At 38.0% G+C, this 18,980-nt stretch overlaps 1 protein-coding gene across 3 annotated transcripts in view; it reads right to left on the bottom strand.

The window, feature by feature from the left end:
* Nucleotides 1–458: 458 nt before the first annotated feature.
* Nucleotides 459–18,980, bottom strand: part of ZDBF2 (zinc finger DBF-type containing 2) — a 31,803-nt gene continuing 13,281 nt past the window's right edge. For all 3 annotated transcript variants that reach the window (XM_042995161.1, XM_042995162.1, XM_042995163.1), the window contains exon 6: nt 459–12,517. In XM_042995161.1, the coding sequence (XP_042851095.1) occupies nt 5,140–12,517 (7,378 nt within the window). In that variant the 3' untranslated portion in view covers nt 459–5,139. The remainder of the gene's footprint in view (nt 12,518–18,980) is intronic.

The following is an 18,980-nucleotide window of genomic DNA, read 5'->3' as shown; positions in this document are numbered from 1 at the left end:
AAAGTTGAGGAAGTTTTCCATGCCAAATAGCAATGTCCTGTGTTATCTATACAGGTTTAACAATCTTTTGAAAGTTTAAGGATTACATCGCAGGTTCACTAACTTACCACTACTGAAATTCTTTCACTCGTATCAGCTAATAAACGTGAACAAGTAGAGGCTTGTGTAGTTGATGCTTAGATCCTTGGCACCCAATAGAGAGGACCGAGCACATAATAGGGGTTTAAGTAACATTTAAGTGTACACATAAGCTACTATCTTAAGCTATGATGAGTTAGATGATAAATACAACAAAAAAATTTTCAGTCACAACTGCTTCAAAGTTCAGTTGTGAAAAAATGTGTAACTATATGTTAATAACTCAACCTACCCACCATGAGAGCCCCCGTTTCAGATTATTAAAAAGTTATTCCTCTAAGATAAAGACAAAGACTGGATATTTTCAATCACCACTTTTATTCAAACTGACATCACATGGCTGCGGTTATGATACATTGAGAAGTCCACAGAATTTCTGCCCCCCCCCCACAAAAGCATTAACTATAAAGAAACACCAGACAAACTCAAACCGAGGGACATTCCACAAAGAAACTGGTTTGCACACTTCAAAATGTCAAGTTATTAAATACAAAGAAAGGCTGAGGAACTGCTCCATACAGAAGGAAACTCAACAGTCATGACAGTCTGTGATCCTGGATCAAATCCTGGACCTCTAGAGGACATTTTGGAACAATCGGGAAATTCCAAGTGAGGTCTATGAAGAAGAGGGGTATACCCATGTTGATTTCGATGGTATGTACTGGATCACATAGGAGAGGAATTTTAAAGAAGAATGACCAGTACCATCACCAACATTTCCTGGCTCTACAGCACGTGTAGGATAACGGGCACCTTGGATGGGATTCTCAGTTCGGTTACATTCAAGCAATCCACTGCGAAAAGACTGAGAACACAGGATAATGTGTTGACACTGAAAGTGAGAAGTCACAAAGCACAGTGGGAAGAATGCAAAGATAGGCAGTAAAGGGAGTTAGAGTCAAAGACAGAGGAAGTATAAAGCATTCAAGTATGGGATAAGGGCACTTAAAAAGGCAGATATCCAGTTGGTCTTGGAATTGGGGTGGTAATCGAGGGTAACAGGTATGAGAGTTATAAAGGAACAGCTAGCCTCAAGCCTAACAGCTTTTATCATATTTATCAGGAGACCAGCATTCTGTTACCAGCTTCATTAAAAACTAATTATAAATACTACTCAGCAATAAAAAAGAACAAAATACTGATACATGCTACAACATGAATGACCCTCAAACACACTATAGTAAATGAAGGAAGCCAGATACAAAGACCACATATTGTATGATGCCATTTATATGAAATGTCCAGAAAAGGCTAAACTATACAGACAGTAGATTAGTGGTGTCCTGGCACTGGGGATTGACTGTAATCCCCATGTGATTACATTAAATAACAACTCATTTGTAATCCCAAAATTGAGGCATAGAGCTATTTAGTGACAATCACAGTACCTAACTCATAAGGGCTCTTTGAAGATCAAATGAGATAATACAGTTTAAAAGCTTAGAACAGTGCCCGGCACTTGTAAGGGCTCAAGATGTACACGCGCACACACACACGTCCAGCTTAAAAACTTAGAAAATAAAATGCATGTAAGGAAAAACAACATGCATATAATAAATTATCAACGTAAATAAAGTAGAAGTTCATACTTTAAAGATTCAGCAACAAATGATAATTCACCCTAGACCTATTTCTTAATCAAAGTAAATAGTTCAAAATATTTGGGGAAAACTTTTTAAATATACATATAAAGTCTAAGAACAAAGGAAACTTACTATATTATTTCCCTAATATTTGGGGTCTAAATAAAGTTTCAGAAAATGTTGAGACTCTTCCTCAGCCACTCATTTTCTCAAGTTGACATTTTGATGTGTTAATTCCCTAATTATGTGATCTTTCAGTATGTTCCACATTTTATTTCTCCACATAAAAGTCCTTCATTGAATATGGACATCCATCACAGATTTTTACTTTAGTAATTTTTTATCACAAAAAGTAGGCTGTTGTTGTATCTTAACAATATGATCTGGGACCAAAAGACCCAGCAGTCAATACTATTGAGGCCAAAGGCCCCCACCTCAGTGACATACGTACGCTCGTCCATGTTTTTCTTGTCCTTTATAATATACGCTGTGATACTGGAGACGCTACGGTTCTCTCTTCCCAGTAGGTGTCAAATAATGATCTAGACACTGCCTCCTGAACTTAATCCTGTTCATTGACTCTTTCAATACAGGTATACAAAGTGAACAGTTGCTAACCCACTATGCCACCAGTCAAATAAATAGTTGTTTCATTTTAATCCTTTGAAATGACTACTCCATGAACATACCTGTATATCTTTGGTTAAACTATTTCCTCACCAGCATCAACATTTATATTCTCTTATTTATCATCTCTAAGACCATTTATAAAATGAACTTGTTTTTGTTACTCTCTGATTCCTTAAGTATTCCCAGAAAAACTTCCTAACATGAGGAGAAAGTAGAGACAAATTTCAATATTTGATAAATTTTATCTTGATAACTTTGAAAACAAATTTACTCTTTAAACTGCATTATAAAAAATACATTAGTCTTCACATTAGCTTTACATGGAAATATATACTTGCTTGAATATTTAAATATAGTTTCTCTTTACCAAAAAGTGTCACTCAGAGCCCTAATTACACAAATAATTTAAATGCACAAATGCAAAACACACTTCACACAATATTGTCCACATACTGTATAACTTGGGACAATTGTAATAAAAATCTATGCAAGATACTGAACAAGGACAAGAATAATAAAATATTCACTGTGGTTATAATTTAATTTTTTACTATTAAAAGAATTTAATGCATTCTTGAATACACAAAAAACATCCAACTGTTTCATCTAATCTGCAAATTAAGCAAAAATATTTTGACAAAGGGGCACATCTTACATCCTACCAAATTCTGAAAGTAATTCATTTCTAATTTAATTTAAATTATAATTTTTACAGTTTCAACTTTTCAAACTTGTCTAAAACAATGATTACAGGAACTTAGAAATATTTCCAAAATGTTAAAAAAAATAATCAGGACTGTATTATACTTTGATATTTTTAGTAGTATAAATTTTAAATATAAACCTTTTTTCTCTCAAAAAAACGGTATTTAGAAGAGTTTCCAATGTGAAAAAAGTAGTAAAATTTTTTAACTGCTTTTGATCATTTGAATTGTGAGAACTGTCCGCTCTGCATGATGTAATCACAATAGATATGACACCTCACAGTTATGGAGTACATCATTTCCATGTGATCTCTTGCTTTTTAACTTAAGCAAAAAGCATCCAGAATGCCTACTAGTAGTACTTAAGGAAACTACCGCGTCTAAGCTATAGGAGAAAAAGACACCAAGACCCACAAATAGAATATTTTTACGTATTAGCTGCTTGTTTACTTCCTAATCAGTAGGACAGTTTGCTTTCCAAACGAAAATTGGAAGATTATTTTAAACTAGTGGCCCATAATGTTGTCTTAAGAAAGGGAATTAAAATAGGTTTGTATAGGAAGCAGGGTTGAAGTTGCTTTGCAACTAAAAATATAAACATTTGTCCATTTTTTTTTTCAACAGAATAACTGTTTTAAATTTAGAAGTAAAGAAATTACAACAGAACACCATCATAACATACCCACAGGTTAAAAATGGCCCCTGAAATAAAACTACATTTAGACACCAACTGTTACACTATATTTCATTAATTCTAAAGTAACACATTTTTATCTCTGAAATCATGGTACACTGATCTAGTTTCAATTAAATATGGTTTGTACAATATAGTTGAAATTCGTGTTTCCTTTAACATTAATGATAGAATAGGATCCAGGATCCTTGTCTTAATAGGATAATTGGATGCATCTGTACCAACTGGACCAGTGTCTCTGAATAAAGGATCGAAACATATTCTGAGTATCTCAGACCCAAACTGCTTAACACCTTTTGTTTGAACTATTAAAATCAGATAGCAAGTTTAAGGAAAGTCAAACTAATGTACAAATAGGTAGTTTTTCCCTTGAAAAATTGGCCTCCGTGTAGGTCATCAGTTTCACTAGATCTTTTGAAATAGTAAGATTACAAATAGTTTGTTAATGACACTTAATGGTCTGCCCAAATTACCAAACCAATAATTTCAGTTCAAGCTGTTACAAAAAAAGATATGGTAGTGGCTGAAATATTTTGAAGAGGTAAGGCCATAAGATAACCCAGATTTTCATAATAAGCCACCAACACTTCAGGTGGAGGGGAATAAAGGTGGTCGAAACCATTGATTACACTGGCAAGATCATTTTCCCATTAAGATCTAATAATGCTAAAGAAAAGCCTACAGACATTGTATATGTGCGTGTGTCCAAATAAGGAAAGTTAGAGACTTGCAGATCCAATTTAAATGAAGCAGGAGGAGTTTCTGTTTATGTATATAAAATCACTAGGCAGTTTTTAAAAACTCGATTAAAGATCATGGAATCTCATTTTCTTGAATGCTTTAAAAGATAAATTATATTTTGTTTCTGATTATTTAAATCAGCTCCATTCAAAAGTTGAGATAATTATAGTTTCTCCTTAATTATCCAGTTAGAATACGGTATTGACAATGCCACTCTGAAACACACAGAATGTAAGTACATGTTCATTTGTTCCAATTTTTAAAAAGTAAAAATAAGATAGCATTTAATGTTTGCCACATTCATTTTTGCAATATGATAACCTGCTGACATGAGATACAACCATAAAAAATAAATAAGAGGGACAGGATTTGAAGGAGAAAAAATGTATCCTCTGCTAAATTATGGATATAAATTAAAATGAAGCTCTTCTACAGCAAATGGACAAAGGATGTGTCTGAATCTTTTTTTTTTTTTTAAAAAAAAGGACCTTAAACACGAATTTTAAATGAATTACAAAAGTTCTGAAAAATAATGTCTGTAGCAAAATAGTTGAAGGTTAATTTTTCCACCAAAGCTGGGAAAGCTATGTGCACAAAATGTATTTCAAGTGAAGTACCGAATCCTCAGCTAGCCTGAACGGAAACGCTTCTAGGTGGCCTCATTAGCTGGCGATTTGTCTGACAGCCGAGTCCTCATCCTATCAGAGTACGGTACCTGAGAATATAAGCTTCTCAAAGCATATATTTTAACAGGTCTAAAAGGCTTTCTTCTTCTCTTCCTAGGGCGTTTTTTAGTACCATTCCGCTTTCTTCCTGCAGCGGGCCAAGAGTTCTGCACAGGTGGCTTGAGAGAACAGCTAGGGACTGCTCCCAACTGCCCCTCGGCAGCCGCCACGGACGGAACCGGCGGCCCCGAAGGAACCGAGGGAACCGGCGGCCCCGAGGGAACCGGGGGAACCGACGGCCCCGGCGGCCCCGAGGGAACCGGTGGCCCCGGTGGCCCCGGCGGCCCCGAGGGAGCCGGTGAGCCCAAAGGCATTTTCGCTGGTTTCTTCGCCTTCTTTGACTTAGTGACGTCGCATTTTTTCTTAAGATGCAGTCGAATAAAGGCGCTCCTGGACTGATATTTGCGACGCAAAAAAGCAGAGTATTTTGAAATATACTTCCTAATTATATCACTTAGTTTGGTCCGAATCCAAATGGACGGTTTTTCGGAAGCGATTCTGGGTTTTTGGTGGAGAATAATTGGTTTATAAGCCTTCTGGGGGAAACCTGGCTTGCTAGTTTTCATCTTCCTTCTCTGAATCTTCTTTTTACCTTCCAGTATCTTCCGTGTGGCTGACTTGGGGGAGGTTCTGGCAGCATCGCCGCCTACAGGAGTTGACTGGAAATTACTTCCCGATGGAACTTGACTAGCACTCGAAGTCCCCGGTCTTGGCACACGTTCGGGAGAAATACGGGCCCCCGGATAGGCCATTAGCTCATCTCTTAGCGTCAAAATGCCTGTTGGATCAAAGCCTTCTGCAGGACCATCTTCATCTGAACTGGAGCTTAGGTCGCTCAAGTGAATTTGAAGCCAGTTATTTCTGTCAGATTCTGGAGGATTCGTTACAATTTTCTTATTCAATGGGTCATAGTAATCAAAGGACCTCCGCTTGTATTTGTACTGTATGCTAACATCTCGACTACTTCTGCCACCAAGGTACTTTTTAGCAAAGTTGAAGGATTCACCATTCTGAAACTTCATATTTGAAGAAATAACATAGACTAAGGCATTGGGTTGCAAAGGCTTCAAAACTTTAGTACATGTTTCAGGAAATTCAAGTGTTCCAATTTGCACTCTGTTTCTCATTTGTCTGTCTTTCTGTAAAAGTAAACGCTTCCTTGTTGGCGAGACTTCCTCTGGTCCACTTGCTTTCGTCGCTGACTCTTTTGTGAGATTGGTTTGAGTTCCATGGCTGACTTTTACAGCCTGGCATCGAGAAGCCACTCGCCAGGATTGTTCATAAGGCCTCTTTGCTGTAGGATGATGGCTAGGTTTATCTAAGGCCACTGAAAAGTCATCAGTATCTGAAATGCCACCTGCATTATCATCACCATCTGAAAAAACTTGAATTGCTGCAGTGTCCTGACTAACGTCAGCCCAGGTAATCTTTTTTTCTTTATTCAAATTTTTTTTTTTTACTTTCCTGGTCTCACAGTCGTCATCAAAGTAGCAGTGGAAACGACCTTCCTTGAATTCCTTCACCAGAGCGTTAATTTTCATGTCATCTTCTCTCATTATCTGAGACCATGTCTTGCCTACAAATGAAGGAGGGACATGAGGCAAGGCTTCGAGAACTGGTTCATCGGGATTGTCTTCTATGACCTCCTTTGCTTTTTCCCGGTTCCTTACAGAAGCAACCCTGAGAACAGGGCCTGAACGGGAATCGCCTTTTTTTCCTTTTAGGTCCGCAGACCTCTTCTTAAATCCTTCCTTTTTACTAACAGCTTGTTGAGGCTGGCCACTATCAGACTGAAGAGAGCGATCACACTGAAAACTCATCCCAGAACCGCATGGTTCGCAGCTCCTACTTTCTCGATCTGCATGTTTTAACTTCGGGTTTCCTTTACCAGCCCTTTGACGGCCTCCTGACCCAGGAGAGGCTTTGCGAGTCCCCGCAGACCCCCTCGATTCACAGTGCTTATCTTTTCGGCCAGTATTTTCGTCTTTCCTGTGACAAAAGTTGCTTCCTTTATCAGCTTTCTGAAGTTTGCTAGTCACAGGCTCAGAATTGTCTTCCCATTTAAAGTGTGTCTTAGGACTATGAGGTCTACAACTCTTAGCTTCTGAGTCAACAAATGTCACCATTTCTTTATCAGAGCCTTGCAATGGGTAAGTCACAGACCTATCTGGGGGATCGATTTGAAATTTTATTTCAGAACCATAAGACTCACAGCTGGCCTCTTGGAGAATAATATAGTCTTTCTTCTGGTTTACTACTTTGAAAGTCTCTTTGGGTTCATTTGTCATTGATGGAGGAGACGCTTCACAAACATATCCTACTTCGGAATCACAAGAGTCACAGCACTCACCTAGGTCAAAATCTTCCGTGTTTATACAATCGATTTCTTTGACAGTCATGTGAGGGGAGTCAATCACTGGCTGAAAAGGGATATCAGACTCAGCAATCACTTCACAATCACTATCACTGGTCACCAGGTCCACAAAGAGCATCTTCCGAAGATTTGCTTCTTTAACTGACACCTGAAGTTCGTTAACCACTATTTCAAGAGGAACATCAGAATCACACATCATTTCAGAATCACTAGGTTCACTGCTCTTTACTTCCATGCCAAGATGCCGTTCCTTCGGAAGATCTATTTCTTTGCACACCACTTGAGACTGGTCAACTTCTAACTGAAAATGAACACCAGAATCACATTTTATTTCAGAAACACTAGGTCCACAGCTCTTACTTTCTAGGTCAGTATGACCCCTCTTTTGCGAGTTTATTTCTTTGACAGTCAGAGGAGACTGATCAGCCACAAAGTGAACAGGAACATCAGAATCGTAACTTACTTCGAAGTCACCAAGTTTATAGCTCTTATCTTCCAGGTAAATACGGTCTTCCTTCCAAAGACTTACTTCTTTAACAGATTTTTGAAGCTGGTCAGCCACTGACTGCAGATGATCATCGGAAATAAAAGTTATTTCGGGACAAGAAACATTGCTCTTATCTTCCAAGTTGACATGTTCCCCTTCCAAAATGTGTGGCTGCTCAACTACTGACTGAAGAGGGATATCTGAAACATAAATTATTTCAGAATCGTTGGGTTCATAGCCCTTATCATCCAGACAGACATGCCCTTCCCTCAGAAGATTTATTTCTGCTGTAATAGCCTCTTGAATTTCATTGGCCACAGACTGGAGAGGTTCATTAGCATCAAAATTTATTTTAGAACCAATAGGTTCCACAATCTTCCCTTGCAAGTCAACGTGCTCCTTCCAAAGGTTGATCTCCTTAACGACTTCTTCAGTTTGGCCAGCCACTGACTGAAAAAGGATATCAGAATCATACACAATTTCAAAACCCTTGGATTCATCCCTCTTATCTTCCACATCACCTTCATCCCTCTTATCTTCCACATCACCTTCATCCCTCTTATCTTCCACATCACCTTCATCCCTCTTATCTTCCACATCAACTTCATCCTTCCAAAGGCTTATTTCTTTAACGGTTTTTCTAACCTGGTCAGCCACTGACTGAAGAGGATCCTCAGAATCAAAACTTATTTCAGAACCACCAGACCGACTGTGCTTCTCTTCTAGCTCAATATGGTCCTGATCCAAAATAGTTATTTGAGGTTGATCAACTATGGACTGAACCAAGAAATCAGAATCCAAACTCATTTCAGAACCACTACATTGGCTGTGCTTATCTTCCACATTCACATGACCTTCATTCTCAAGGTTTACTCGTTTAACAGCCACTTCAGGCTGATCAGCCACGGGCTGAAGAGAAACACCAGAACCATGGATTAATTTAGAACCACTAGTTTCAAACACTTTATTTTGCAGTCCAATATCCTCTTCCTTCCACAGGGTTGTTCTCCTAACCACTTCCTGAAATTGCCCAGTCAATGGCCGAAGAGGGTCACCATAATCAAACCTTACCTTACAATGACTAGATTCACTGTTTTTATCTTCCAGAAGAACGTTTCTTTCCTTCAAGAGGGTTGGCTGAGGTTGACCAATGACTGAATGAAGAGGGGCACCGATATCCACATTTATTGCAAAACCTCTCGATCCAGTACTTTCACCTTCCGGGTCAACACGGTCCTCCTTCAAAACAGCGATGTGAGGTGTTTCAGTCATTGACTGAGGAGGGACGTCAGCAAACATTATTCCAGAGCTACTGTATTTGTCACGCTTTTCTAGAACATGTTCTTCTTTCTGAACACTGATTTCTTCGACAGCTATCTGAGGTTCAGTCACTAAATAATGAGGTACATCAGAACCTGTTTCAGAACCACTAAATTTAGCACTTTTACTTTTGAATTTAACAAGCTTTTCTTTCTGAAGCCATATTTCTTTAACAGCTATTTCAGGCTTCTGAGTCACTGACTGATGAAGGTGGACACCAGAATCCAAACCTGTTTCATAAACACTTAATTCACTTTCCTTATCTTGTACGTTTATGTGTTCTTTCTGATGGCTTGTTTCTTTCACAGCTATGTTAGGATGATCAGTCACTAAATGAAAAGACATGTCAGGTTCAGCTATGTTAGGATGATCAGTCACTAAATGAAAAGACATGTCAGGTTTCAAACTGATTTCAGAAATACCAGGTCCGTTACCTTTATTTTCTAAGTGCATGTGCTCTTCTTTCTGAAGGTTGACTTCTTGAAGGGGATCTTTAGAATGTCCAGTAATTGAATGAAAAATATAATCCAAGCTTAATTCAGAAACACTAGGTTCATTTACCTTACTTTCCAGGTAGATCTGCTCTTCTTTTTGAAGATTTAGCTTTTCCAAAGCTATTTCAGGAGAGTTAATCACTGAATGAGGAGGGACATAAAAATCCAGACTTATTTCAGAACCACTGGGTTCCACATTCTTCCTTCCCAAGTGGATATAGTCTTCTTTCTGAACGATTACTTCTTTAACAGCTAGTCCAGGTTGATTCATTCCCGACTGAACAGGTATGCCAGAGTCAAAAGTTACTTCAGAAACACAAAGCTTAGGAGTCTTATTTTCCAGAGGACTAGGTTCCTCCACATAAATAGCTACTTGAGACTGGTCACCTCCTGAGCGGGAAGCAGTATCAGAATCAAAAGTTATTCCAGAACTATTTGAACCACAAGGATCTTCCAAATTAATGTGCCTTTTTCTTATTTCTTCAATGTCCATCTCAGACTGCTCAGTACCTGACCTAGCAGGGGGATCAGATTCAAAAGTCAGCTCAGAACTGGAGCATCCATAGCTCTTAACTTCCATATCAAAATTTAACTCTTTCAGGCTTATTTCACCCAGAGCCCCTTGACGCTGATCACTAACCGATTGATAAAGAGAAGCATTAGAATCAAAACTCTGATCAGAATTGCTAGACTTAACACTCTTATCCTCCAGGTCAACAGGTACTTCTCGAAGGTTTACTTTTTTAACTATTACTCCTGATTGGCCAGCCATTAATCGAGCATCTGTGTGGAAACTCATTTCAGAACCATGAGAATCATAGTTCATATCCACAGGTTCATTCTTCTCTTCCAGAAGACTTATTTCTTCAACAGCCCTCTGAGATTCATCCATCACTGTGTCAAGAGAGACCACATAATCAAGATGTTCTTTAGCACTACTGGATGTATGGCTCTTATCTTTCAGATAGACACGTCTATCCTTTAGGTTTCTTTCTTTGACAACCAGTTGGGGATGGTCAACTACTGACTGAAGAGAAACATCATTATCAGTACTTGTTTCAGAACAACTAGATCCATAGTTCTTATCAACCAAGCCAATGTGAACCTTCTGAAGTTTTGCTTCTGTGACAGCCACTGGGAGTTGGTCACCCAGTGACTGAAGAGGCAAAGCAGAATCAGTACTTATTTCGGAGCTACTAGACCCATAGTTCTTATCAACCAAGTCAAGGTGTTCCTCCTTAGAAAGGTTTCCTTCTTTTGCAGGCTGTCGGGGGTAGTCATCGGCTGATTGAAGTAAGGCATCACAATCAAAATTAATCTCAGAATCACTAGATTCATAGCTTTCATCAACCAGGCTAATAGGCTTTGCCTTCTGAACACTTACACCTTTAACAATTACTTGAGTCCGGTTGGTAGCCAACTGAAGAGAGCCAGCACCATCAGAACTTATTTCAGAAACATAAGATTTATCGTTCTTACACTGCAGATCAGCATATACTTCCTCTGAAATATTTACTTCTGTGGCCGTCACTTTAGACTGGTCAGTCAGTGAATGAAAAGAACTGCAGTCAAAACTCATTTCAGAAGCTCTCGATTCATAGTTTTTATCTTCTTGGTCAACTTGCTCTTCCTTCCAAAGGTCTTGTGCAGCCTCTTCGGGCTGATTACACGCTGACTGAAGACAGCCACGAGCAAACTTTGTTTCAGAAATCACTGATCTCTTCTGTTCCAAAAAGGCTGACTTATTAAAAACCAAATGCTTTTCCTCTTGGGTCTGATCCATACCCGAAAAGAATTTCTCACGGTGCTTTGCAGCAGCATCTTCAAAGAGTCCTTTATTAGAAGGCATACCAGTTTTATTCACATTGATTGCTTGGTTTACAGCCAATTTGGAAAGAGATTCAGATTTTAAAGAGCCTTCAGTACCCATAAATTCACGGACTTTAGCGCCAGTTGACAAAGTTTTACACTGAGACTTTACATCTTCCCGTATAATCAATTTATCTGAATTTGTACATAAAGATTTTCTGTCTGATTCTTTAGGTTTCTGATATGAAACTGAAGAAGTTTCTAGATTGGACGATAGCACAGAATTTCTAGAGCCCCTGTCTGGCTGTTCAAGGTATCTGTCAACTTTGTTTGGGTCACATTTTCTGACTGGACCCAAACTGGCTGCTGCTGGTGACCTAGTCGTTTTAGTTGTAACCGGTCTGTCATAGGAACTTCCAGGTGAACAACTAGCAGGAGCACTAGAAATCACCGAGGGACATATTAAGCTCTGTCTATTATTTGTAGCTTGACCAATACCAACTGGATTAAATTCTTTCACACCACTCCCAATTTTATGAACAAACTCCAAGGGCTGCTGCTGTCCCTTCTCCAGTTTTTGGATAACTGATGGTCTAACTGAAACCCCCTGTATGTATTCCTGAGATTTACTAGGTCTAGAATGTAACTCTTTACTAGGTTCAAAACCCTTGGTGGAGCTCTCTCCTTTGACACCAGCGGCATCATCAGTCATTTCTTCAGAAATACAATCATCAACAGGAACCACTTCAGAGGATGACGCAGTAGGTGACACGGTAGGTGACGCAGTATTCGTAAGAAGTCTCTCATTTTGCATTGATCTAGAAACCAAGGAGAAAAATCCATAAATATATTCTAATAGAATGTTAAGGTAAAGGCATAATAAAGGTTATTTTCTTTGCGTCCTGGGCCCAGTTGTTAAGGGGACAAAGAATCAAGGCAATCCCATGAGGCTGTACACTATGTGTGTTTTCAGGTAGGTAAATCAGTGCAGGAGATGGAGGGAGCTCCACCAATTGCTACTTAATAAACACAAATGGCAGGGCACCTGGGTGGCTCAGTTGGTTGAGTGTCCAACTCCTGGTTTCAGCTCAGGTCATGATCTCACAGTTCTTGAGTTCAAGCCCCAAGTCAGGTTCTGCACTGACAGCACAGAGCCTGCTCAGGACTCTCTTTCCCTCTCTCTCTTCCTCTTCCCCACCCGCAATCTCTCTCTCAAAATAAACTTTAAAAAAAACTTTTTTTTTAATTAAAAAAGAATAAAATCAACACAGATGGCTCCTAAACATGAAAAGCTGTTCTTAAAAAAAAAAGCCATATATCAGAGCGGTAAACAGTAAAAAGTTTAACATCAGTCACTTCACCTTCCAGCCTCCGGTTTTCTCCTAGAGAAAGAATATAGTATTATTTTCCCCCAAGAAATTGTTTTGAGGAGTACATTAGTTTTGCTACGTAAAGAGCATTTTTTAAAAGACCCGGAAAATAGTAATCATTCACAAATGTTAGTTTGTGAATTCACAAATCTTAACACATTGTCGTTTCTTTTGAAGTGTTTATTTAAATTCCAGTTAGGTAACATAGAGTGTCATATATTAGTTTCAGGTGTACCATATAGTGATTCAAGAATTTTCATACATCACCCGGTGCTCATCACAAGTGCCCTCCTTAATCCCCATCACCTATTTCACTCATCCTCCCACTCACCTCCCCTCTGGTAACCATCCGTTCTCTATAGTTAAGAGTCTGTTTCTTGGCGTGTCTCTCCTCTCTTTTTCCCCTATGCTCGTTTGTTTTGTCTCTTAAATTCCACATATGGTAAAATCATGCAGTATCTGTCTTTCGCTGACTGAATTATTTCGCTTAGCATAATACTCTCTAGCTCTATCCACATGGTTACAAATGGCAAGATTCTGTTCTGTTTCGTGGCTGAGCAGTATTCCGTTGTATATATATACCACATCTTCTTTACCAATTTATCAGTCAATGGACGTTTGGGCTGTTTCCGTAACTTGGCTATTGGAGATAATGCTCCAAACACAAAAATAAATTCAAAATGGATTAAAGACCTAAATGTAAGATATGAAACCATTAAAATCCTAAAGGAGAACACAGACAGTAACAACGTCTCTGACATCAGTAAGAACAACTTCTTCCTAGGTATGTTTCCAGAAAAATAAACTATTGGGACTTCACCCAAGAAAAGCTCCTACACAGTGAAGGAAACAATCAACAAAACCAAAAGGCAACCTACCACTTGGGGTGCCTCAGTGGCTCAGTCAGTTATGTGTCTGACTTCAGCCCAGGTCATGATCTCAAGGTGTGTGAGTTCAAGGTTTGTGAGCTTTGTGCTGACAGCTCAGAGCCTGGAGTCTGCTTCGGATTCTGTGTCTCCCTCTCTCCCTCTGCCCCTCCCACACTCATGTGGGCGCACGCGTGCTCTTTCTCAAAAATAACCAAACGTTAGAGAAAAGAAAAAGGCAACCTACCAAATGGGAGAAGATACTTGGAAATGACATATCTGATAAAGGGTTAGTATCCAAAATACATAAAGAACTTCTACAACTCAACACACCAAAAACAATCCAATTGAAAAAAAAAAAAAAAAAGTACAGAAGACAGGAACAGACATTTTTCCAAAGACACATTACAGATGGTGAACAGACACACAAAAAGATACTTATTATCGGGGAAATACAAATCAAAAACCTACAATGAGATATCACCTCACACCTGTCAGAGTGGCTTAAAATCAACAACACAAGAAACAACATGTGTTGGCGAGGATGCAGAGAAAGGGGAACTCTCTTGCACCATTGGTGGGAATGCAAACTGGCGCAGCCACTCTGGAAAACAGTATGGAGAAAGTTAAAAACAGAACTACCCTATGATCTAGCAACTGCACTACTAGGTACTTACCCAAAGAATACAAAAGTACTAATTCAAAGGGCTACAAGCACCCCAGTGTTTACAGCAACACATTGTTTTGGCAAGGGTGTCATGACAGGGGCACTTTAATACACTGTTAGTAGAGGTATAGGTTAGTTTAATCTCTATGAACAATAATCTGGCAATGTCTATTAAAATTAAAAATGCCAAGAGGAGTCTAAGGAGACATGACAAGTTAATGGAACATGGTTATCCTAGGAGGGATCTTGAAACAGAAAAAGACATTAGGTAAAAACTAAGAACACCGAATAAACTACAGAACTTAATGTATTAATACTGGTCCATTAATTGTAACAAGTGTACCATACCAGTGTAAGTTGTTAGTAACATGGAAACTAGATGGGGAGGGTATACAGGAACTCTGTGTACTACCTTCTCAAGTGTTCTGTTGATCTAAAACTGTCCTAAAATGTAGTCTATTAAAAATAAGTTTTTAAAAATACATTAACACCTAAAAGGTACCTTTATTAAATATTTTTCAATTTGCGAGATGCCTCAATCATCTAAGAGAAATGTATATACGTGTCAGTCACATGCAACTTTTTTTTAAAGCTTTTTTATTTTTCAGTAATCTCCACAACCAACGTGGGGCTCAAACGCACAACCCCCAGATCAAGAGCCACATGCTCCACTGAATGAGCCAGCCAGGTGCCCCACAACTTTTTTTTAACATATCATAAATATCATGATTTCTTTCCCCTGAAAATTTACCATGATTAACACTAAAATAACACTTTTTTTGGCACTTGTAAAATTAAAAAGTTAACCCAGATATCAGAATCATATGACGGGGCCAAAAAATTCCAAAATTGTTCATACTTCTGAATTCTCATCAATAAAACTGCAGGAGAAATGCCACTTAACCCTAGTTTCTCAGAACCCCTGAAGACCATCCCCATGTATTTGTCTTAAAGACTGTCACGACAATCTGAAAATAAAATTAATCTTGTAACATTTGGCAAAGAAGAAGAAGGCAGTATCATAAAATCAAACAATTAGGCAAGATCCCAAAAGTTACAGGGTTCACCATCTAGATGCTTTGATTTACAACTGTATTCGCACATGCTTAAAATTAACAACTAAACCACAATCCACATTTCTACTCATTTTAAACTCATTTTACACCAAAAAGCCCTCTAAAAACCTAACTGTTAAAGATTCAAAACCCCTTTTACATAACTCTTGTGCTACGTTTCTGAAATCTATAAATAAAATTTTAAAACTATATATCAAATCTATGAAATGTGATCAAAATGGAAACCTCACACTTTTAAATCTTCCACTAATAAACGATTTGGTAGACACAAATGAGTTAAATGAGCAATTAATTCAGGAAGACAGAAAAAAATAACCAGGACACCTGGGTGGCACAGTTCAAGCCTCTCACTCTTGATCTTGGCTCAGGTCATGATCTCACGGTTTGTGAGTTCTAGCCCCACAAAGGGCTCCACACTGGGATTCTGTCTCTCCTCTCTGTCCCTCCCCCGCTTGTGCTCGCTCTTTCTCTATCAAAATAAATAAACAATAATAAAAAAAACTTTAAAAAAAAAACAAAAAAATAACCAAATTCCCCCCCACCTAGGAAATCTGAGGAAACAAGAAAAAGAAAAACCAATAAATAGAAAACAAAAACAAACCAAGAGCTGATTTTCAAGAAGGCTAAAATAATACAAAAACCTGCAATGTCTAGATAAGAGGGGAAGAGAGAAGAAACTTTAAAAAACAAACTCTGTAATTCAGAATGCTTGTAAACATAATATGTTACATGAGATTAAAAAACCTCAAGGTAAGAAAATGGAATTCAAAATCAGATATATAGATACAAAAATACAGGAATTTAGCTTACGTTACAGTTGACATTTTTTTGTTTTTAAAGTAATCTGCACACCAAATAAATGTGGGGCTCGAACTCACAACTGGAGATCAAGAGTCCTGTGCTCTACCAACTGAGCCAGCCAGGTGGCCCTAACGTGACATTTTATCAGTGGAGATAATATATGTTTATAAAAAATAATAATAATAAGCCCTACCTCATACCACGTATAAAAACAAATTCCAGGAAGATTAAAAATATTTAAAAGTAGTCGCGCCTGCGTGGCTCAGTCAGTTGAGCATCCAACTTCGGCTCAGGTCATGATCTCACAGTTTGTGAGTTTGAGCCCCTCATCAGGCTCCGTGCTGACGGCTCGGAGCCTGGAGCCTGCTTCAGATTCTGTGTCTCCCTCTCTCTCTGCCCCAACCCACTCGCATTCTATCTCTGTCTCTCTCAAAAATAAACATTAAAAAAAAATTTTTTTTAATATTTAAAAGTAGAAATAAGGACATGAAGGAAAAGTCATGAAAGAAGCCATAAAGGAAAAGTCCCCTTGTATCGAATTATGCCAAAATGTTTAATTTCTATATAGTAAAAGACAATACACACAGATGAAAGACACTGGACAGATTTTGAGAAAATAATCAACCTATTTAAGATACAAAGGACTATTATCTATAAATATTGCATCCAAATCCAAAATATACAAATAACTCAATAGGAAAACAGGCAAATCTACAAACAATTCATAAAATAAACATATGGCTAATAAACATATATAGAGAGATGATCTATTTTATTCGTAAGTAAATAAAGGCTAATTAAGGGACACATGGTTTTGGCCTGTTATGTTAGGAGGGTAAAAGTTGCCAATCCCAGTGTTGGCAAGAGTGATAAGAAATGAGCTTTCTCATAGACTACTATGAATATGTATATAATATAAATTGCATATAAATTGGCATAGCCTTCTAGGAAGTGTCTCAAGATTTTTAAATTTACACACACACACACACACACACACACACACACACACACACCTGGAGCAACAAAATAAATTAATAGTAAAGGATTAAAACCCACAAAAGACATATCCATGAGTTTATAATGATATAAACAGATAACTCAATAAATAAGTGAGACAACCAGAAAGCCCTTCTTTATAAAGGTAGAATTCTGATTAATACATGTAATAACTGTTTCAGGGAAGAATCATCAATCAATGTTTAATACAAGCGAGTGGAAGTACAATGAGAAAGAGGATATTTATTTACATAGTCTCAAAGTCCTTGTCATTAATTATAATGGGGAAAACAGGAACATTACAGTAGAGAAGCCATCTTAAAATTAAGTGATCCAAGTTAACATCACCAGCCATGACACATGGCAACATCATGGGTCTCTGGATACGTTGAGAAGGGCACATCAACTATAATTTGTTCTTCTCCCACACGCATAACCTAAGTTTAATCATGAGAAAATGTCAGCCATACCCCAATGTAGGGACATCATACAAAATAAGTGGCCAGCAGTGTCCAAGCCTTGAAAGCAAAAGACTAAGCAACTGTTCGTGATTCAGGGAGTCTAAGGAGATGGAACAACTAAATGCCATATGTGCTCCTGGACTGAATCCTGGTCCCAAAATAAAGGACATTAGAAAGACAACTGACAAAATCTGAGTAAGATTTTGTCTACAAATAGTATAGCACCGATGTAATTCCATGGATTTGATCACTGTGATGTGACTATTTTAGATTTAACATCTGAAGAAGTCAGGTGAAAGTTATACAAGAATTCCTTGTACCAGTTTTGCACTTTTTTGTAAGCCTGAAATAACTCCAAAATGAAAGGTCAAATAATAAAAAAAAATTATGTATTTTTTAAGGTCCAGAAACTTTAGCCCAGAAGTTCAAGTTCTAGAAATGCACACCACAGAAATAGCTGCATGTACAAATATGTGTGTTGAAGCACTGCTTATACAAGCTATAAACTGGAAATTTATACTCACCACAAGATCATCTTTCCAACGGCTAAAAAATAACATTTTTAAAAAATGTCCCGATTTAAACTTTTCATCATTCGCTAAATTCTAGGTTGTGATCTGCAAAGCATTCAAGTTTACCCTTTTTCTAGAAACTGCTGGTCACTATCTCAACAATTAATTCTGCACAGATGTGCTAATAATCTATTTTGCTTTCTCATACAGCTGTAGCTGCAAACTCACCACACTATTTAGTCCAATCTTCTACCAACGTTTTCCTTTAACTCTTAAATGTTACCAAAAAATTTATTTTTATTAAAATTTCAATCAAAATTGATACAAGCTCTCAAGATACTGACAGATCATTAAAAAGCCAATTCTACTTGAGGTCTCTTCTATTGAGTTAGCAAATAGTTCAATTAATGTGGAACAGACTTAGTTTTTACTTAGACCACCCTTACTCTCCATTACTGTCACCACGTTGTCTGTTACTAATCTTTTGAAAGTAAGCATTGGGTCGCCTGGGTGGCTCAGTCAGTTAAGCATC

Source organism: Panthera tigris, chromosome C1 (genome assembly GCF_018350195.1).
Source record: "Panthera tigris isolate Pti1 chromosome C1, P.tigris_Pti1_mat1.1, whole genome shotgun sequence".
In the NCBI taxonomy this organism is placed as follows: Eukaryota; Metazoa; Chordata; class Mammalia; order Carnivora; family Felidae; genus Panthera; species Panthera tigris.
This window is presented reverse-complemented; position numbering and strand designations above follow the sequence as displayed.